The sequence below is a fragment of the Grammomys surdaster genome, unplaced genomic scaffold (assembly GCF_004785775.1).
Source record: "Grammomys surdaster isolate TR1022 unplaced genomic scaffold, NIH_TR_1.0 125617, whole genome shotgun sequence".
Taxonomy (NCBI): domain Eukaryota; kingdom Metazoa; phylum Chordata; class Mammalia; order Rodentia; family Muridae; genus Grammomys; species Grammomys surdaster.
In genome coordinates, this window is record NW_021620459.1 from 918,854 (window position 1) to 942,050 (window position 23,197).

The window sequence follows — 23,197 nt, forward strand, 5'->3', positions numbered from 1 at the left end:
TCCCTCCCTCCCTCCCTCCCTCCCTCCCTCCCTCTCTCTCTTTCTTATGTATTGGTAGTTTGCTTGCATATGTCTTTGTACCATATGGATGAGTTACAGACAGGTGTGAGCTGCCATATGGGCACTGGGAATTGAACCTGGGTCCTCTGAAAGAAAAGTCAGCGCTCTCAATCACCAAACCATCTCTTCACGCCAAATAGGAAAATGTTTTTTAAAAAAACATATTGTTAAAATTTTAATAAAGATTTGGAAAGGGTCACTAGGAGAGATAAGCAGACAGTTCTTACTGTCCAGAAACATTTGGAAGTTGGAGCCACACTCAAACATGAGTTTGTTCAGTTACCAGCATTTTGAGAACCTTGTTTCCCAAGGAGGCTGAATTATCCCTCTTCCATGGGTATATATTTATATCTCACAATGACATGTCTCAGAATTAATAGTCATGACATCCTTGAGGAAAGTGTGATATTGAGACTCTAGCTGAGTTTGAAAATGCAGAATAATAATAACTTATAATTTACTTTTCTTTGTAATACATAGTGAATTATTTTTATTTTATCTCAAGAACATTCTATCATTTGCTGGTTATGTTATAAATTCTGAAAAATCTTATATGAGGTGAAATGGAACAATGTAAATTGTTATTTACACAGTTTTATTAACAATGACAATGAGGTACAGGTGAATATAACATCTGTTGAATCTTTTCTTCTTCCTTGAAAATTTATATTTCATTGGAAGACTAAAATAAACAAGCAAACAAAAATCCTGTTAAGTCCTTCCCTAAAGTTTTTTATTTGTTAAAAAACTTATTATTAATTAGCTTGACTGACTTTGGAATCCCTGTTAAGGTAACGCCATTGTGTGACAGGAGGGCGTCCACAGAGAGGTATCGCTGAGAGGGATGGCTGTCCAATGGCTGGGGTCCTGGACTGACTGAAAAGGGACAGTGGAGAAAGCATGGATGCCAGAATTGAACTTTCTCTGCCTCCTCCTTGTCATAAATACAGGGTTGAGTCTACTGACTTCAGAACACATATGTTCCTGCAAATTCCCAATATGAAAATCGTAGACTATCATCTCTTAAAGCACACAGGTTTAGTCCCATGTTTTAGTTTGGAGAAATCCAATAGGGCAGAGGTTCTCAACCTTTCTCGTACTGTGACCCTTTAATACAGTTTCTCATGTTATGGTGACCTCCAACCATAGAATTATTTTGTTGTTACTTCATAAGTGTAATTTGCTACTGTTATGAATCATAATGTAAATGTCTACTCTGCAGAATACTGATATGGGACTCTTGTGAGGCTCAGGCTGAGAACCCTGCTATAGGGTTACTGCAGTGTAAAGGCCACTGGGTAATTCAGTATGTGTAATACAATGAAATTCTGTGCTCTCTACTATATATTGACATGCTGAGGGGTGAACTGACAAATAGCCACTGATTAATATTTACTAATATGTAGAATTATGTGTATATATGTATTTGGAATAGGCCTTGGAGATCAAACTCAGGACCTTACCCATTAGCCAGGGGCACTATACCACCGAGCCATCCCCCTAGAGCTATTTTGAAGTTTCCTAAATGTTTATTTTTCAAAGCAACCACTTTTTCCCCACCATATATGCTTTCCAATTTCACTGGTAGCTTTCTCTTGACTTTCTGTTTCTTTTTCATATTTCTTCCTATCTGACTTCCTTCTCTTCTGTTCTGTTTAGGATCCATGAATAATTAGCCAAACTTTTTCTAAGTAGTCAATATTCTTAATGGCTTCCTCCAGGACTGTCCTCTACTTGCCCAATATAACTCTAGCCTAATCCAATGGCAGCATTCTACTGTTCCATGTAAGATGGAAGAGGATAGTCAACAGCTGACCAGTGACTCTGTGCTTCATGAACTATGTCTCTGTGAAAGCTTCTCCAATTCTTGTATTATTTCCTTACCATAGAAGCTTCTTCCAACCTCTTTCCTCTACACATAAGCCCTACTATTCTGTTTTGTGTAGGTTGTTTCCCAATACTTGCTATTAATTGCAAACACGGTATGACAGATGGACATCATCTATTCATTCTTCCCTCCAGGCACAACAGAAAACCTAGCAGCCGGTGGCACAATCCGGCTTAAACCTTTTTCTCTCTTCAATAAGAAATATGCTCACGGGGCTGGAGAGATGGCTCAGTGGTTAAGAGCACTGACTGCTCTTCCAGAGGTCCTGAGTTCAAATCCCAGCAACCACATGGTGGCTCACAACCATCTGTAATGAGATTTGATGCCCTCTTCTGGTGTGTCTGAAGACAGCTACAGTGTACTCATAAATAAAATAAATAAATCTTTAAAAAAAAAAGAAATATGCTCACATCTCTCCATCCTAACTGAACAAACATGCCCTCAACTCTCTGTTCACCCTCAGCTTCCTCCTTCGAACTCCTCTGCTTGTGTGTAGGTCTCTCAACCAGGTTTCATATACTTTTCTCATGATGGCATCCATTTCTCAAAAACTTGTAACATGGCTACAGATCTCATTCCCTCACTAACCTATATCACTCTAAGCACCAAGTACTCAGGACAAAAATGGTAGGCTAGTAGCTGGTACATGTGAATGATAGAGGAGAAGAACCAGGATCAAATACAGCAGACTGGATTCCAGAGGGAGAAAGGGACCAGCATTAGATATCACAAAGGAGTGACAGGAGAGCTTGGAGAAGCCCACGGGGGATTCAAAGCCAAATAGTTCTGGTGGTGCAGCTCCAGTGTGTGTGGGTGGAGAGCAGAAGCCTAGCTAAAAGGAAACACAGGTGGCCATGGTGAAGAGCAATACTGCTCAGCACACAAGCTCACAGTTGTAGGGAACCTCAATTCCGTTTGGGTTTTGGTGAGAACGCATGGTTCACACTGCTGAGCAGTTCCATATTGTCATTCCTCATGACTTGGGAGGGCTGTAGCTGGGTGCCACCTTGACCAGGAACCTACTATTTAAGACTGATACCTTGGGGGGCCCAAGAACAAGAGATAATTACAAATCAAGGACTCTGAAATCAACTGACCACAGACCCAGGGTGAGGTAGGTATGAAGAGTTTGCAGGTGGCTGGAGGCTGGGGTCAGACAGTGAGGACTATAGGAGGAAGACATCTTGCTCTTAGTGGCTAGGGGCAGATCTCTTCAACTGAGAATAACATGGAGTCTGGTAGCCCTAAGCTTGAGGTCAGTGGGTCGGTCATCCTTAAGAGGCATCTATTTGCCAGGAAGGTCCTGTTGTAAAGACTTAGAATTCTAGAGCTATAGGGAATTATCTCTCCACAGCTGCAGCTCTCCAGCAGGATCAATAAGTGAGTTTTCAAAGTAAAGGGACAGGCCTGTCTATAAAGATCTTTGTGGTGTGTTTTTCTTCCTTTACTCCCAACACACTTGGGAGATGCCCTCAAGTATGAGGCTCTTGTGGATAACAACTCCTAAGTCTCCGGAGGATGGGAAAACCTGTCAGGCCCACAGTCTGCAAAGCTAACTATGGCCAACAGAGGGCCCCTACACTCAAAGGGAAGCTACTCAAGTGAAGTCTGCTCTGGCTGACTTTTAACCCACGGCCAGTTCAGGCTCACAGCAGTGTTAATCATGGCAAGACAGAGGTCTGCCAGTTCAACTGACAGTGTTCCTGATCACCCACTGCAGAGTCTAATCCTAGAGTACTCAGAAAGAGCTCCCCTGATACTTCACCTTGTTACTGTCATTTCTCCTTTTTTCCTTTATACTATTTTTTATTAGTATTTTGCCTTTATCCTAGCATTTTTAATTTTTTATGTGTATGAATGTTTTGTCTGCATATGTGAATACATGTGTACCACTTGCATGGCTGGGGCACTCAGAGGTCAGAAAAGGGTACTGGATCCCTGGAACTGGAGTTATGGATGGGTGCTGGGACCAGAAGCCTGGTTATCTGCAAAAGCAAATGAATTCTGAAGACTAATGGATTTCAAGCATCACAGATTAAAACGGACTCAATAAGGCAGTTACAGAGTACTCTATCCAACTTTCTTCTGAGTACTTCTCTAAAATAGATCACATCATAGGCCAGAAAGCAAGTTTTAATAAATATAGAAAGAAGCGGCCGGGCGGTGGTGGCGCACGCTTTTAATCCCAGCACTTGGGAGGCAGAGGCAGGCGGATTTCTGAGTTCGAGGCCAGCCTGGTCTACAGAGTGAGTTCAAGGACAACCAGGGCTATTCAGATCATACTCAATAAAAGCAGAAATCAACAGTTAAGGAACCCATTGAAACCGAACATGTATTTCTATATTGTATAATGCAGTCTTATTTTGTGTAATGCACTTTTAGGTAATGAATCACTGGGTCACTGAAGAAACTGACAACTTCCTCAAATCAAACAAAAGTGGAAGCACAACTTATCAGAACCTTTGGGATACCGGTAAGACATCTGTTGAGTTTATAACTATGACTGCCATGTTAAAAACCACAGAGGGGCTGTTGTTGGAGAATCCTGCTATAAAGGTTGTAGTCCATCATGTCTGGAGAGCTTTCTGAGCTTGGAGTAAAATGGAGGGTTCCCTTTCTCAGCGGGGCTTCCCTTACTCTGCCTCTCCATACTTGGAACGTCTCTCTGAGTACAGATGCCTGACCTTTTCTGAAGAATGACCCTGTGCAGAGCTCTCTGACTCAGCACACAAGTACCCCTCTAGCTTTCCACCCTTATGATAATTAGTAACTATGTTCTGACCAATCAGCCCTTTCCATCCTTAGCCTTAAGAGCCCTTATATACTCTAACCCTGAACAATAAACTAGAGCTGTCTCACGGAAGCTGTCTCCGACTGTCATTCCATCATACTCACTCACTCGTCTGAACCTTGCTCATTGCTTCTGTTCTCTCTGACCTGGAGGGTCAGTGGCCAATGACAGCCAAGCAGAAGGGAGAGCCACAGGCTGGGGATGGCTGGGTTAGTAAAGTTCCTTCTTTTCCAAGCACAAGGAACAGAGTTCAAATACTAGCAACTACACAAAAACCCAGGCTGGAGGAGTGTTGGGAGCCGACTCCTAGCAGAAAGCGGCTATCATCTTTGCAGCCATCTCGAGCCATATACCCTGACAAGAGACTTGTTTTCAACAGCCCGCAACAGCTGAGCACACTCTGATAAACATCCTGTTTTTCTCACATATCTTGTTTTGTTGTTTAGTGCTAAACACGTGGGAATCCAGGCACGTGACATAGTGCCTTTAGCTGTGTTCCCCTGCTTGTCCACGAGGGCAAGGCACGTGGTAAAGCGTATAAATATCCAGGATTTCCTTTCAATAAATGAGACTTGATCAGACCTTCTGTCTTGTCTCCATTCTTTGAGTCTCTTGCCCCTCCATCCCCAGTCTCTCTCTTGCTAGACCCTGACCTGTGGACCGGAGCAGCAGCTCGGGCCAGTACAGAGTGGCCCCCAAACGTGCAGCAGAACAGCCCAGAACAGAGGAGCATGCTGTAACCACAGCACTGGGGGTTGGTGAAGAAGATCACTGGGATTCACAGACTAGTCTAGACTAATGGGTAAGATCCAGGCCAATGAGAAATCCTGTCTGAAAGGGGGTGGACAGTGTTCCTGAGTATGGCACCATGGGTAGTTTTCAGGTCTTCACATGGAACTGTACATATCAGCATATGCATATATACTGAAAAACACTGATCTCATATTTGAGAAACTTAAAGGTACATCTAAGTGTTAGAGAAACAAGAACAAGGCAAACTTCAAAGTAGAAGACAGCAAGAAAAGTAAGGGCAGAAATTATGAATTAATGAACTGGACATTAAAAGAACAATACAAAGACTTAATAAAACAAAGACAGTCAGTTTTTAGAAAATGAACAAGACAGACAAACTGTTAGTCAAATTTAAAGGGAGGGAGGATACAATGAATCAAATGAAAGATAAAAACAGTGACATTATAGCAGACCCCATTGGAGACCTGAGGATCATCTGAAGGACAACCTTGAAAATTTATATTCAAAAAACCCCAGAAAATCCCAAAGAAGAGGATTCACAGACACAGGTAACCTACCAAAGTTAAATCAAGAGGGTAGAATTAATTTAGACATGTCTACAATGAGGAATGAGATTAAAGTTGTTCAAGACCACCAAGACCGACTCCTTCCCTCATTCTACCAAACCTACTCAGAGACACTGCTCATGTTCTTCAGACTGCAGCATAAAATAAAAACATAAGAAAACTACAGACTCATTGTGAGAAGCTGGTATTAACCCTGATACCAAAAACCACATAAGAATACAGCAACAACAGAAAACTGCAGACTGATTTTCCTGATAGACAGACACAAATATTCTCAGTTATTTGCAAATTAAATTTAAGAAGGGATTAAGGAAGCTGGGCGGTGGTGGCACACACTTTTAATCCCAGCACTTGGGAGGCAGAGGCGGGCGGATTTCTGAGGCCAGCCTGGTCTACAGAGTGAGTTCCAGGACAGCCAGGGCTACACAGAGAAACCCTGTCTTGGAAAAAACTTTTTTTTTTTTTAAAAAAGAGTGCATTAAGGAGCACAAGCACTATGACCATGTTGGTTATGTTCCAGGGATGCAAAGATGGTTTAAGATATGCAAATCGAGAGATGTAATTCAGTCTTAATGGACTGACATCACATCACCATTTCAGTCTGTGCAGGAAAACTTTTGGAGGCACAGCCTTCCAAAGGCAAAGATTCCAGGGTTGTGCCTGCATTCCTGGCCTAACTCTTGTCTTTAACATGCTCTTCTTTCAGCCTCCGTGAAGCATTCTCCCATGGTGCCCTCTGCTTCTCTAGCCGTGCTACCTGGCCTCTGTGAGCCTTCACCTCGTTTGCATGGCGAGCTTCAGGGCTCTCTGACCCTTGCCAACCCCTCACTTCACATACTCCCTCATCCCTTCTCTAGGGCTTCACCACTGATGTTCTAATAATTTATCTTTAACTGCTTAAAAACTCAAGAAAGTTATCTCTTACACAATGAATCATTTATTATGCCATGAAACACCTATTAAGTCATATGGCATAATTATCCCAGTTTAATTACCTAACACTGCTTAGTTAAACACACACACACACACACACACACACACACACACACACACACAAATCTAACAATGACTGAAGATTACCTTTATCACCCAGGTCTCTAAAAAACGTTGATCCACAATGTGCTGTTTGGATTCCTGACAGTACATCCTCGATGTCCTTTGAATACACAAATTAAAACCTTTCAATTTAAGGTATACAAGACCATCTTCCATGTCACCCAAAACAGACAAATAAAAGCCCCTGTAGGGGGAGGTGCTGATATTAAAGTCTGGTTTCCTAGTTGGTTCTTGATTTGGTAAAAAAAAAAAAAAAAAAGGAGGCTGGGAGCCAAGTGCTCAGTGGAAGGGACAGGTGGGACTTTTGGGTCCCAGGAGGAAAAGGAGACACAGGAAAAGAGTCTGAGTGTGGGGTGGTGGTGGTGGTGGGGGATGGGGGCTTTTTCAGCCAAGTTTTGGAATGAGAAACATGCAGCTATCATGTAAGATCTAGGGGAAGCTAGAACTAGCAGATAGGCAAAGGAGGTCAGAGGAGGCTGGCTGATACAGGCTAGCTGATAAGTTAAGGGTAGGAGATTCTGTGCCCAGCAGTTGTGCTAGCCGGCAAATTCTAAAGTAATAAAGCTGTCTGAGTGTTTTCCATCCTCAGAGCAAAGGAGGGTAGAGAGAGAAGCCAGGTCAGGGATAGAGGCTTGGTGAAGCAAAGATGGGAGGAACAAAAGGGAACCGGGAGGGCCAGAGCATGGGCAGCAGCTCCAGGGTCAAAGCTCCAGACAAAGGTGGTAGCTGGTGGCTTGGTGAAGCTAAGCCAGAGGAACAAAAGAGAAGCTGGGAGTGAGGCTGGTGGCAGTGATCTCGGAGCTAAGCTGGGAGGGGCCAGAGCACAGGCCACGGGTCACTGACAAAGGCAAAAGTGTGTTTTTTTAAAATTACACACAACAAGCCCCCCTCCCCCATACTGCTTACCTTTTTTGCCAGTTTCTTGACTAGTGTTTTACCTGCAGCAAAGAAGAGCCATGACTCAGTTAGTGTTCACATTCCCCCAAACTCAGTTAGTATTCACATTCCCCCAAACTCAGTTAGTATTCACATTCCCCCAAACTCAGGCTGCACTAAGGAAAAAACCCTTTCTAAAACAAACAACTCAATTTAGGTAAGAAATAAAGTTGGCAGTTTTAGTCATTATCTTTAATGTAAAACCAGGAACCAAAGAATTCTAAATTTGAGCACAAAGATACTATAGTTTCTGCAAGATCAATTTTCAGTCATACACACTTGAATTCTTATAGTCTTTCCTCCTCGTGGGCACTGGACACTGGTTTGTATTGCATGATTCCTGTCTTGTCTTGTTTGTTAAAATCAGTTTTGGGTTTACTAATTCAAAGAAGTCCCACCCATGTTTTGGAAAGCTATACTATTCTGAACCTAAAACACTCTCTTAGCTTACTGTTTTCCAGCCCACTGTCCATTCTGAGGTGATATTGCTCCTAGTAATGTCTCACTGGAAAGTAGAGATCTGAAGTTCTTTCAAGTTTTCAGACCCCTTTCTCTTAAAACCTTTTAAATTATTATTATTTGTGTGTGTTGGCCTATGCAGGCCATAGCACATGTAGGACGATCAACTTTCCTGAGCCCCTTCTTCTTTCCACCTTGTTTAACAGGCAGGTTGTTCATTTTTTTTTTTTTTGTTACCTTTACTTTACAGCTGCAGTTCTCAATACTGACAGTACTTTAAAAATCTTTGCTTGAGCCCCACTCTAGAGATTCCCTTTAGTTATCTGGAAGTGGGCTTTCCACGTAACTTTTTAAAAGCGCCGATTCTCCACCTCTGCCCTGGACTGTGCACTGAGGGTTGGGAACCACAAAAGGAAGGTCTCTACTTTGAGCTAAAGCAGTGCTTGATAATTAGTTTTGTTCTAATTTTGCTATGTTTTTGACTTTGTCATAATTGTCTTACTATTACTACTTTATTGTTTTAAAAAAGGACAATTTTTAAGTTGACACACAATTTTTGGTAGACAGTATTTTTGAGTTGTACATCAATGGCTAATTATTTGTATGTTGGCTGAACTGAATAATTTATTCCTAGTTATATATTTTTAACATTAAACTCCAAATTTAAAAAAGATAATAAATGTCAATGAGAGAAAAAAAACCCTAGAAATAATAAATAGTATTTACCTCACAATTAGTGATGAATATTACTGTGCAGTTATAGAAACTGCTGTGATCAGATCTGGGAGGTTACATGTTACTATCTTGATTTTTCACTGAGTATGATATGCCTACAGTGAAAGTTCTTGACTATCAGTGGCATCATAGGCGATACCAGCTAGGTAAGTGACTATGTTATTTATAACTGTAAGTGTCCGTAAAGTATGTAAAATATAGTAAACTAATGCTGATTACTTGCTCTAGAAAATGGTGTAACACATATATTTTAACTTTTGGTTTGTTTTTGAGACAGGTTATGTTATAAAGTCGAGACTGTCCTAGAACTTGCTTCGTATATAGGTACACCTGAGACCAGCCATCTCTCTGCCTCATGAGGTTGTGTGGCAACATTTCCAGGAGTATTTTAATTCTTTAATCTAACAGCTTAATTATGCATATAATTGTAGAGGCAGTTTAACACTTTTAATTAAAATTCAAAATATTAGGTTAAATGCTGATCGTACTTTAAATTTGTCATAATGCTTTGCTTTTTTGTTTCTTGAGGGTAGTTTTGCTATGCATCTCAGACTGGCCTGAGACTCGTGACCTTCCTCCCGTGGTGTGTGCCATCACGCTTGGGCTCTCCTAATGGCTCTCTAAAGTTTATGCCACAGATTTCACTGCTATGTGTATTTCTACTTTTAGACATTAAGGTTAGCCCTACCAGTTTCTGAAAGAGATTGCACTCTATCAGAAAGCATGTGAGGTAGCAGCAACTGAGAGTGTGAAGGTAGAAGAAGACCAAGAAGCTGAGGTGGCCTCTTATATGTCATGGTTACATCCTGTATTTGGGCTTAAAAAAAATTACATGCTGTAAAAAAAATCTACTTGAAACTAAATGAGTTAAGGTAATGTCTGCTTGCTTGCACCACAAAGTCGGGCTGCCAACCAGCTACCCCAGGAACATCCAATACCAGAGAAATGGCAATAAAGAACACAACAGTAGAGTCATAACTATAAATATTAGCAACACACTATAAAACCTCCTGGAGAAGGGACGCCTCACATCCACTCAACTATGGGGGTGAGTGCTTAGCACAGAAGTGCAGCATTAACAGCGAGTTCGAAGTTAGAGTTCATAGCATTTTCTTCTGGATCCTGGACTTTTGGATATAGTATTATTCTCATCTTACATATAAAACAAATAAGCAAGAGGACTTAGGCCATCATACTGGCCCTGGAAAATTTGTATTCTCAATCAGGTTTTTCAAAAATCAGGTACAAGACAACTTGAGCCAAGTGAAGAGAGTAGTGGGAACTGTGGACTCTTCACAGAACTGATTCATCATGTACTGTATGACTGTGAATGCAGTTTTGTTGTAAATAAAAATTAAAACAGAAACACTTTCATATTAATTGCAAGTCTGTCGATTTGTACATAGGAATCTGATCATGAAACTGGAGTGGGTGTTGTGAGTATCAGACTGATCTGGTGGCTTCTATGTCAGGAAGGAGTCAATGTCTACCATGTCACTCAGCAGTCACAGGAGCATGGGACCTGCACAGGGACCTGGTTGCAGCCTCAGCTTTATATACATGATAGAATTAACATGGGAACTGAATGAAATGCTTCAACTGTCGAAGAGGGGAGGTATGTTATGAGCATTGAGTAAGTCTTGCAAGCTAATGATTCTTGCTGTAATTTTCTAAAACAGCACAAACTGATGCTGAGAAACGAGCTTTAAAAATGAACAGTAAAACTTCTTTCAGTTTTTCATTAAAATAAACACAAAATTGAAAGAGAAGTGTGTGTGTGGTAGCTTTTTATGCAGCCCGAGAGGTATCAGTGGTCACAACAATGAGTAAACTGACGAGCAGAAGAAATGTCTGCAGAATTTAGGAGAGAAGGGTGGTAAGTTCTCTGCATCTGAGTGGGGAGCTGCAGTCTGTCCCAGAGATTACAGTGGACAAGTAGGAAATGTAGCCAGTCCCCAGTGGGGGAGGCTGGTGATGAATCAGAGACAAGTAAGTTTTCAGGTACTTGCTATCTTGCAGAGTGACAACTAAGAACATCCTTGTTGGCGCCCATCTCAAGAGTGTGTGTGTGTGTGTATCTTGACTGGGTGACGGTAAACCTGGCTACTCTTGTACCATCCTCAAGTGCCCTGAGCATACTGATTTTTGGTTCAGCTGGAGTTCACCTTAGAGTCCTTGGAATCTTGATAGATTTTTGAATAGTGACTTTAGCATCCTCCTGTGCTTTGAAAACTTTCAAATTTCCCAAGGTCAACACTGCGTTACAGTATAGATTCTGCATAGGCGTCCAGATCAGAATAAAGGGAAAAGGAAACGTGCTCTGCACACACAATGCCATTGTATTCAGCCATAAAGAAGTTGTATGATTGAAAATGGAAGGAACTGGACATATTAGGTCAATAGAGCAGGTTCAGAAAGACAAACACATCTTCTCTCATATACAGAACCTTAACAAAGAGACATAAAAGAAAGGAAGAGGCTAGCATGGGGGAAGAAGAGAGAAGGATGGGAGGCGAGCGTGCTCCAGCGCCATGACAGGCGGATATGGAAATGCCATGCTGCGACTCATTACCCTGCTCACCGAAGAAGCTACACAGAAAGGGGACGACAATGTTCTCGGCCCATCTGTATAACTAGAGTGTAAAAGTTTGCTCTTGAAACCTAAAAATAGTGTTTCCTGATATATGAAATGAAATAAAACAATTTATTATTGAAAAGTTTATGAGAAAATTTCCAGTTAGGCAGGAAATCGAAATCATTAGATCCTTTGTTTTAGCAGAGAATTTGATAATAGTCTTAAGAAGTCTTTGTGTTTATATTTCATGATTACAGGCTCAGAAAAATTATTTTAGAATCAGTTAAGCAAAGACTTATATTAGTAAAATAACTGTAGGAAATTTAAATGCTCCGATATAAGGGAACCCATTAAATTATAGCATACTAATGAAATAATCAAAATATCTTCAGACAACACTGGTAAAAGGAAGCTACTCACTATGCATTGAACAGAAAATGTTAGGGTATAAAGCACACAGCAGACAGTGTGTGGTACAAAGTGTCTTATATCTGTAAGTAAAAGGGTGTGCTTTAAAGGGCAAATGTATGGCATATGAATTATATCTCTGTAAAAAATTTACCAGCTAAAAAAGAAAAAAAAAAAAGCTGTGTGCTAACAACGCTAGTGACTACCAGGTGGCAGCCATCGGTTCTAGCTGACTGTATTTTCTGCTCTACAGGTTGCAATGCTTTAGTTTTTAAAATGTATTCTGACTGTATTTCTTTCAGATTTGGAACTAAATGCTTTAGTTTTTGAAAGATACAGACTTTTTCTCATGCTTCCTAACTTCATCATCCCCACAACACAATTTTCTAATGATCTAGAAGCAGTCAGGAGAGGCTTTGGCACTAACCAGTGACACAATGAGATTAACTCCTGTTGCAGGATATTTGATTATGGTTCACAGAAAACCTAATTGTTAGCAAAATATAAAAACTTAAATGGCACTTGGGAGGCAAAAGCAGGCGATTTCTGAGTTGGAGGCCAGCCTGGTCTACAGAGTGAGTTCCAGAACAGCCAGGGCTACACAGAGAAACCCTGTGAGAAACAAAAGACAAAAAAAAAAACAAAAAACAAAACAAAACAAAAAACAAAACAAAACAAATAAACAAACCTTAAATGGCTATTGTGTGTGTCAGATGCTGTTAGGTGTGTCCTGTAGAGAAGCAGCTTGGGTGTGCCTCTAAAAGCCTCCATAGGTAAGAATGCTAAAGAGTGGGAAGTTCCTGCCTATTTTAGGGCAAACTGCTTGGGAGAGGTCTTGTGGTCTTTGCTCTATGACCCAAGGAAAAGTCAGTTGTATGGCTCTGAGCTGCCTCACCAGAAAGTGAAATGGTTCAGGTCTACTGGCTTGGTTTGCTGCCCCCCCCCCCCCATGGTGACGTGGTTCAGCCTGTTACGGGTGTAGGAGAGGTCTTAGAGACTTCTTTTATAGAACTGGACCTTTGAGGTCTCTCAATTTTTTTGGTCACTCTCTTTGGGCCCTCTCTCTTTTGTCTTGGAAGAGCTTCATGAAAGGAGCTCTGGGAATGAGAGGGATTTTTTTCTCTCAGGGCTTGCAGGAGTCACAGAGAAGCAGTTGGCAGGACACAGGTAAAACAGGATTCTAGGAAAGAGCTCAGGAGGCCTCTTGGGTTTAGAGGAGCTCAAGAGAAAGGTAGGCTAGTTTGGCAGAATGACACAGATAGGAAGAGATTTCTACAGAGCTAGCAGTTTAGTTGTTGAATCAGGTTTGTAATTAGGTATTCTGCATATAGTTAAGAAAAGAAACTTACCTTGCTGAGCTAGCAGGTTTTTACCACAGCTCCCTCCTAACATGTCATTATTGGTATGAATATTAGATAAATTAAAAGGACAAATATTATAGACTCTAAGTCTGTGTGACTCCCATGTACTACCCTTTATCCGAATGTCATGGTAAGTCACCTCACACATGTTCAAATACTTCTCAAACTTAACTGGTCTTGATAAAAATCCAGGAGCAGAAAGACAGGTACCAGAGGAAAGGGAGTGATGGATACCTGGAGCTCAAAGCCCAACAAGAGGTGGAACACATTTTGGCAGGTGGGAGTGGCACCATTTTTGTTTTCCCTGAGGTCCATCCACAGTGACTGAAGTTCAGTTGCATTCACAGAGCTACAGATGCCTGCTCATTTCTTGCTCTGCTGCAGAAAAGTCAAACCAGAGCACATTCTACCACAGTGGTTTTCAAAACCTATACTGAATAACCTAATTTTCAATTTGAACCCCTGACACAGGCTGAGCTGATCTTAAAAATGCTTCTTGAGCCGGGCAGTAGTGGCACACGCCTTTAATCCCAGCACTTCGGAGGCAGAGACAGGCAGATTTCTGAGTTCGAGGCCAGCCTGGTCTACAGAGTGAGTTCCAGGACAGCCAGGGCTACACAGAGGAACCGTCTCAAAAAACAGAAAACAAAACAAAACAAAACAAAACAAAACAAAACAAAACAAAACAAAACAAATGCTTCTTGAATGTATCTTCCCTCGTTGTAAGATCTCTTAAAGCCATAGAAAACACTGAAAAATTCCTCTAAAGTCACTAAGTCAATCTAGCAATCAATCAATCAAACAAACAAATAAAACCCCTGGAGGATTCAAATGTAACAAGTGCCAATATTTTTGCATTTCCCCTAACAGGAGCTAATATATGCAAAAGTAGCAACTACTGTGGAGTTTCCCAAATGCTGGGCTCTCCATGTCCCATTTGTATATGACTGACTCTTTACTACTTGTATTTTCAACTTACTGAGGTGAGAACAGAGGCCTGTGGGGCTAGTGATGAAGCCACTCCTTACTCTTCCAGCATCCTGTGTGGGCTGCCTGTGGGCACCCTTTGGTTCTGGTGAGCCCTACAACCAGACTCCTCCATCTTGCCGTCATTCCTCATTTGCATATGGATGACTTCCCATCAGGCTCAGCATCCACCATCAACCATCACAGCCTGCCTGTCTGTCAAACACAGCAGCCCTCCTTTTCTTTCACTTTATCACAGGCTCTTGGTGATCCTCAGCCCTGGTTAGATCTGATTTTATCTAATCTACACCAGAACATGTAGGGTTGAGTGGAGAAAAATAGTCTTTAAATAATAATTTAAAAAATAATCTTTCTTCAAGACTCGTTTCAATTCCATTGTTAATACCCACAGGAATGACTTTGCTCTTAATTTTTAAAAAGCACATTTTACTTCTGTGCTTTACACATTCGAGCACATATGCAGGAGAGCCGGAGGACAACACTGGGGAGTCAGTTCTCTCCTCACAGCACATAGGCTCAGGAGATCCAATGCAGGCAGTCCAGCTTGGTGGCAGGTCATATCATTGCCTCCACACAGAACTCTATAAGGCCACTGGCAATTACATACACAGTCTTTCTTATTCCATTATCTCTTGCCATTGAGGCTACTTCTGTAAGTCCCCAATTTCCCCCCTTTCTTACAACTTATAACTGCTTTCTCATTCATGGAGAACATAGAGATGGTAACTATTCCTTTCCTGCTGCTATGGAGGGCCTTTCCAAGATTCCAGTTAATTCCAGCTTCCACTGTGCTCCCTCACCTATGTTCTCTCAGTGTTTTGGTTCTAGAAGAATCCTCCACTCTACCTCACTGTGCCTCGATTGTCTCCCTCCCTACAAGGTTAGAGCTCTTCTCCTGGGCACACTTCCATCCCCATCTCTCCACTCCTCTCCTTTCCTTTAGGCAATGACCTTAGTGTTTACTTCTCCTTTATGTACTCCCACCTACTGGACTTAGACTCTTGTGCTGACACCACTCCACTGAAACAGTTCTTAGAAAAGCCACCAATACTCCTCATGCTGCCAGCCAGAAAAGCCACCAATATCCCTCATGCTGCCAGCCAGCGATGAACTAACTCTTGGTCCTCATCTTGCTTGCTTCTCAATTGTAATTTTTGTCACTATTCCTTCTTCCTCAAAACTTCATTTTAACTCACTCCTGCTTTTCCCCCTAGTTCTGAGATGCAGCTCCCTCTCCTCTGGGTTCCCATCTCTCCACCTCTAAGGGTTGAAGTAGCCTGGAGTTCAGTTCTCTGACTTGTCTTTCTTGTTTCAGTGTACAGTTGAGATCTTCCAATAATCCCGTACACTCTTATGCTGGTATCTAGAATATATCATGGTGAACATGAGGCTACCTGAAGTTTTTAAAAAGGAGACATCAAAGATCAAGAACAATAGAGCACAAAGGATGGAGGTACCAGCTAAAGGGAGATGCACCTCTCCTGGTGAACAGGATAGGGAGGGAAGAGGCTCCAGCTAGGGCAGTATCAGAGGAATCTAAAGGATTCTCTGACTTTCAGCCTTCATTCGATCAGTAAAAAATGGGTACAACTTATCATCAGCAAGAAGGAAGGGTATGATAGGACAGAGAGCTAGGCAGGTGAGGGATCTGGGCAGGTGGATGAAGGAAGCTGGAGCGTGTGAACTGACATACGACAGGAGTGACTGGGAGGATTGGTGAGGCTGAGGATGAACTTAGTGGCTCAACTTGTGTAAGTGTGTGTCTTCCCAGCAGTTCAGGAGAGAGACAAAAGGGATACCAGTAAGCAGTTATCAGAGTGACAGTCACAAACCCTGTGGCTACAGGGGAAAAAAGGAAAAGGGGACCTTGGGATGATAGGACAGTGGACACTAGACATTTTTATGAGATTTCAGAATAAATATACTAGGTAGCAGGTAAAGCGAAGGATAATGAATTAGTTGTTGTCACACATGGAGGTTCTGAAATCTGAGACCATGAAATTGGGACAATTCCAGGTAGTAGCGTGAGGTATGAACAGTGAAGCCAAAGGAGTATAGCAGGAGAGAATCTAGAAAGGGGAGATGGTGCTCGGGCTGGGTCACCTGTGCTGCAAGGGAGTGCACAGCAGAGACCCAGGCTAGATACAGGGAACCAGATACAGGGAGTTGCCAGGGTCTATTTGGAAGTCCTATGTAGAGATGCTTACATAAGTCTCATCAATTGCTATTAATAAAATGTAGTATTTACCAAAAGGCCAAAAAGATAATGCCAGATAAATGAGTTTAAAATCTAATAAATCTTAGATTGCTTCATATCATTTCATTTACCCAGAGAGCACGGGTCAGTGGTTTGGGTTAGTTTTTCTTTGTTTAGCTTTTCATCATGATCCGTAGGAATGTAACCAAGATGATCTTATCCACGATGAAAAATAAGGATGAAGGACATCATATGCATAAAGGATGTATTATCTGGCCTGCAGAATTACTTAACTCTTGATTTGGCTCAGTGCCTTCTGATCTTTTAACTGCATTCCAATGAATAATAAAAGTGGAAATGTCACGGTCTTTAATTACAGTTTACTGTAGCTCTTTGAACATATTTTAGGGGCTATTTTGATGTCTTTTCTGTTAAATCTGTTATCTGGTTGCAATTCACAAGCAATTTCTGTTGCTGATTTTATCCAGTGATGCTACGTGTTCTTGTTTCTTGGTAGTTTTTGATTTTTGCTGTTGTCTTTGGATATTTTAGATTATATATTGCAGAAATCTGGCTACTAGTTCCTTCCCCACAGTGTGTTAGTTCAGAGGACGTACTGTGGAGGATCTGGGTACTCACTCCCTTTGTCATTCACTGCTTGTGAGCATGCTCAGTGTCTGGCTGGACAGTTTTTAGGAAGGACCATGCATCACCCTGCCCTCTAACCCTAGCACTTGAGGGAATTCCCCAGTGAGGCCTACTGTAAGTCAGCCACAGGGACGAGGTGGGGTTTGGAGTTGTGGAGTTCCTTTCTGACCTCGAAAGGTGCTGGGTGCAGACATTCTCGCCCTGATGACTGACGAGAACCATGGACACACTGCTCTACAGGTCATCTTTCCAATTTATGCTCCCATGAAGGAACAATTCCCATTGGGGTGATTAATAGTTGTTAGGACCCCTGAAGGCTCCCCATTTTTCTCTTTCCTAAGTGCTTCTGCAAAGTAACCAGCACATAGTTTAGCCTGTTCCCTTCACTGACTCTCCCTGACCTCTTGACTCCCTTTTACCACAACCTATACCTATTTATTTATTTTTGGAGATGGGGTTTTTCTTGCTATGGAGTTCATCTGGTCTCACACTAGCAATCTTCCAGCCACGACTTCCAGAGTGTTGAGATTACAAGCATGTGCTAGTATGTCTAGCTTACCTGGACCCATTTCTGACAGTGCTGGAAAGTCTCTACTTTATGTTAAAGTGAGGTTGCTATCATTGGAGAGAGACCAGAAGCTACTTTTTAAACCAGCTTCTATCACTCAGGCAGAAACAACTTTGGAGGACAGAGCTCTACAGCCAGACATAAGGACAACATTGCTGTTCTTTCTGAGTAGTAATAGCCTGGTCCAGCAAATGAACCTCAGGACTTCCATCTCTTTTTTCTGGATGTTCTCTCTGCCTTTCAAGCCAGAACAAGAGGAGTCAGGTTTCCAGTGTTCTCAGTGGAACAGCATGCAAGTTAGAGATTCTACTCTACAAATAAGGAGTGTATGGGGGCGGGTGCCCCACCCTGCATCCTCTCCTTAGTAAAGTACTAATGCACTGCCCTTTCCAATAGCCCTCTGAGAACTGTGTTCCTGTTGTAGCAGTCTAGAATGAATTCCCATCTCATTGAGTTGTAACAAGTAGGTGGACGGGCCAGTATAAGAGTACTCTAGATTTGAATATTTTCTATCCATTTTAGTAGCTTTACTTGAATAGGTATTTCTAAGCTTCCTATAAAACCTCAGACTCATTTCCAGACAATTTTTTCTATTAGTTTCATTGAACAATGGATCTATAGGTTCTTTCCACTGCCATAACAGACACTGGTCATTCACTCTTCCTAAATCGTTCCCCAGTGTGAACACACCCTGGTTTATCCATTCTCTCTAGTAGACATGTGGTGTTTTCTAGCTTTCTGCTAACCTAACACTGCTGCTATAACACTCTTTTGCATATATCCTATGACACACCAATAAGTGTTCCTATCAGGTATATATGTACTCCTAGGAATGCAAATTTTGGTCAAAAATTATGCTTAATTTTCCAAGGCAGTTAAAGTTGTTTTCCAAAGTAGTTGGAGTTTTCCATTTCCAATTCCAACCAAGAGTGTGTAAACGTAAAAGTCCTGGGAGCCCTCCACTTCTGACTGCAGCCTCCTCAACCTCTGTGATGAGACTTGCCAATACAGCAAGTGTAAACTTTCCTCTCACCACAGTTACAAACAAGGGATGTATTTATGTTCATTTTCTTGCTTTCTTCCTCTGTGAATATCTGTTCTTCCATTTTTAATAGTGGTACAGAGGGAGGGAGGGGGAGAGGAAAAGACCAAGAGGGAATGCTTTCTTCCCTGCCTAATCTTGCGGCAGTTCTAGGGATGGAAGCTGGGGCCTCACACAGCCTAGGTAAGTACACTGCCACCCTCAGCCCTTTGCAGGCTCTTGGATGAATCTAATGAGTATTAAAGAAAGCCTGTTTTATTAAGCTGACACGTGTGTGTGTGTGTGTGTGTGTGTGTGTGTGTGTGTGTGTGTGTGTGTAGAACCTCACCAGAAAGTGAAGCCAGAAGAACAACCAAAGCAAGATGCTTTGATATTTAGACAACAATCAATTTGTGAAGACAGACAGGACAAATGGATCTCTGCACTAAGGTAAATTCTAGGGGCATCATTAAGAGATATCTGGGGTGGGGGTGGGGGGATAGGTTGAAGCTAATGGAAGCTAAAGGTTACTTCAAAGAACTTGTTAATTGGGGCTGTGATGAATTACTGCAGTCACCAGTCTGGTGATCAAGGCTGTTTTTCTGGCTTTGCTTTGTGAAGAATGTCCCTCTCAAAAGAATCTTTATGGCTTGCTGCATTCAGGAAGACAGGCCAAATGGCCCTCTCTGAAATGACAGTTTCTCCAGTGATGTCACTTTTCAGTAATTACCATGTCATTTGGCACACCCAGAAATGAGCCAGTCCTCAGTCTTCCGTGTGCAATCCTCCTTTAAAACTGTAGTTTCCCATGTAAATATTGACTCTTGTCCAGTTTATGTGCTATAAATAAATTCTGGAAGCTTTCTGCCTTGTCATTCAATTTCTTTAAGGCAATGTTTGAGAACAAAGTTCTATTTTAATATGGCTGAATCTCGCTCCTCTGGTTAGTACTTTTATCTTGTTTAAGACATGTGTCTTTCTCTACCTCAGGGAAACATACACAGACACACACACTGCCATAAGGAAGAATGCTGCACATGTGTATCTCTGGAGACTCAGATGCCCCTGGTATCTGTTGCTGATGGATGATCAAGCAGGGTGCCTCTGAGCAGAACAGTATCCTCAGTGAAATCTATTAACTAACTCTCATAAGAAATTAATCTTTTCTGAGAGCAAACCCTGCTTGGCTCTAAGTCTATTTAATAGAACTAGCAGTGGCAGAGAGAGGCAGGCTTTTTTTTTTTAAGATGTATTTATTTTATGTTATGTGTGAGTATCCTGTATGTATGTATGTATGTATGTATGTATGTATGTATGTATATCCCACATGTATGCTTAATGCCTGTGGAACAAGAATTACAGATACTTGGTGAGCTGCCATGTGGGTGCTGGGACTTGAACCTGGGTCTTCTAAAAGCACATCAAATGTTCTTAACTGCTGAGCCATTTCTTCAACCTTGAGTTTGGTTCCCAGCACCTATGCTGGGCAGCTCACAGCCATCAGGAATCTGCACTCAGGTGCACATGCCCACACAGAGACATATGCACGTAATTAAAACTAAATCTTTATCATTTGTATGTGCTCACACATGCATGGCACATACCTTCAAGGTATTAAGAGCTTAGTACTCTTGTCTTCTGAGCCATGTTGCCCCTCTTATTCAGGAGTTTTTATCTCATAAGTTGGTTTACACTCAGATTGTGATTCTTTATTTCTGATATAGGATCCTGGCAGATGCTGGGAGGCTTCTGACCCAAGAAAGCCCTGACTGACCCTCTGCCTCTATCTGCCTCCAGGTTACAGATCAAGGTGTTCTATGACCCTGATTCTGCTGTGACCCTGAATGGATCTGAGGTGCTGATGTTATATTTTTCACCATTTTTCCTTTTTCTGCTGTGAGGACAGGAGTGAGAATGTCCACGTTATGTTCATACCAGAGGTTGAAGTACTCTATTTATTGCCAAGTTTTTGAGGCTGTGTTTGAACTATATAGCCCTGGCTGTCTTGGAACTATGTAGATTACAAAGATCCCCCTGCCTCTGCCTCCTGAGTGTTGGGATTAAAGGTGTGTGCCACCAAATCTGGCCCAAACTACTGTACCAATGTAGGTCAACATTTTTAAAGTTTTGCCACATTCTGCTAAATTTCCCTCCATGGAACTAGATTAAAGTAATCTAAACACATTTTTATTATTTTATTTTCTAATTCTTAAACCTTCATTCTTCCCTCAAGATGAAGTCCACACAGCTCTGCCAAGTAGACATTCCTTGGGTGGGTGAGCCAGTCACTGAGAACTTTTGTACCATCTAGCCCTTATTTGTTCTTCAGTGTAATCTCCAAGACTGCTCCAAGCTCTTTGTCTCCAGTGTCCTGTGGACATCCTGTCCCTGGGATGCTTCCTCATGTTCACTCTGTTTTTGCACTGCTCAGCCAGTGCCCCCCATCCTGCTCTGACCACTTGCCTTGCCTCTGCCTTCTGCTGTACTTAAGTTACTTACAGTGAACCCAGCATTTTGTAGAGTCAGCATGACAGGCCTTATGGCACTACAGTGCATACATATCTGTTGCACAGTGAGAAGGGCTGCTTCAGGTGATAAACCTGGGGGTTCCTGCCATCATGGGACAATTGTGAGTTTGCCATTTATAAAGTAATTGTACTTTGTTATTTTAATTTTTGGTTACATTGTTCCCTTTGGGATTTTTCTACTTACAACAAAATAACATAATAACATTATTACTCTGATAAATGTTTCTCTTTAATAATTAATCTACTTTATTTTTCTTCTCAATTTAAAACCTCAATTCCACTAAAAACTAATATCCAGTCAAATAGTGTTTTCAGGTACCTTAAAAACTTGCTGTTCTCATTTAGAAAAATCCATACAAAATAACTACTTTTTTTTTTTTTCAAAATAACTACTTTTAAGCAGATACATATGAAAGTTTGTAACTGTCCAATTATAACAAGAAAATGCCTAGTACAAGGAATAATAATTCAAATGCAAAAAAGCTGTCACAAATTTTAAAAAAAATTTCAACCCTCATGTCTAAGCTTTAAAAAAACAAAACAACATAAAACAGCATAGTACTCACGCTCCACTTGCTCAAACATGACTGAGAAGAGGAAGTCTCGGGGTGTCATGTAATACTCTCCATCATGCTCCAGGGATGAAAACTGCATGAACCGCTGTTTGCGGACAGAAAGTTTCTCTATTGGTCCCAAGTTATTTTTCTAAAAGAAAAAGAAGTAATAATTTAATATTTTTTTCACATGATTTCCAAACTTAAGTACCTCCAGAATTATCTTTAAAGAACAAGTTAGGTCTGACAACCACCAAAATTTGTATTATTCATGTAATAAATATTAACTAAGTCCCTACATTTTAGGTACCAATTATGACTAATTGGAGGGAAGTTACTTTCAAGTGGGAGAAAGACATTCACTAATATGTGAAGTCATGGAGACAGGGGGAACTGACATAGAGAGCACAGATGGGAGAAGGTGGGGGCAGGTCTTTTGAAGGGATGACACTCACAGAGACCAAGTAAGGGGTTAGTGAGTTTTGCTTTCCCAAGCAAGGCAGGAACAAGGAGGAGTAGAAAGCCACTGCCACCAAGGGGATAGCAAGAGAGTAGCAGATGATCACAGCAGACAGATGTGGGTAGTAGGGCACGCACAGCTGTGCTCTAACAATGGGCTCTGCTCAAATAACTAAGAAAGGATGTGCACAGGTCAAACACTGCTGGTGCTGCAGTTTCCCAGGCTTTAGGACTAAGCTGGATGACAGTGCTGACATCTCTAACTAAGCTTTCTGTTCCACTAAAGACACAGCCTCTACACATGAACGGGCCTTGTGGCTGCACAGACTGACATGGCAGTAGACAACACTGAAGCCGAGGTGGAGCTCTTTCCATATACCTCCATGAACCTCTAACTCACACAGAACCACATTTCTGAAGAGACAGCTCTTAGGGAAGTGCCATTTTATAAAGTTGGATGGCTGACTGTGTTGTTTGCATCCACTTATATTTTGCCAAAGTATCTTAGTTTCTAGTGAACAACAACAAAAAGATAGAGGAAATAAGCATCCTTTTTACTAGTAATTTCTGAGCTTGAAGTCTGCACAGAATTGTAGGTTACTTCCACAGAAATAACTCCTAAATGTGACTGACCTATAACTATGACT

The 23,197-nt window shown here is 41.6% G+C and overlaps 1 protein-coding gene across 1 annotated transcript in view; it reads right to left on the reverse strand.

The window, feature by feature from the left end:
* Nucleotides 1–23,197, reverse strand: part of Micu2 (mitochondrial calcium uptake 2) — an 83,088-nt gene that overhangs the window by 31,146 nt on the left and 28,745 nt on the right. The window contains exons 2-4 of the mRNA XM_028787222.1: nucleotides 22,104–22,242; nucleotides 8,021–8,052; nucleotides 7,139–7,214 (exon numbers count right to left, since the gene is read on the reverse strand). Coding sequence (XP_028643055.1) covers nucleotides 7,139–7,214; nucleotides 8,021–8,052; nucleotides 22,104–22,242 — 247 coding nt within the window. The remainder of the gene's footprint in view (nucleotides 1–7,138; nucleotides 7,215–8,020; nucleotides 8,053–22,103; nucleotides 22,243–23,197) is intronic.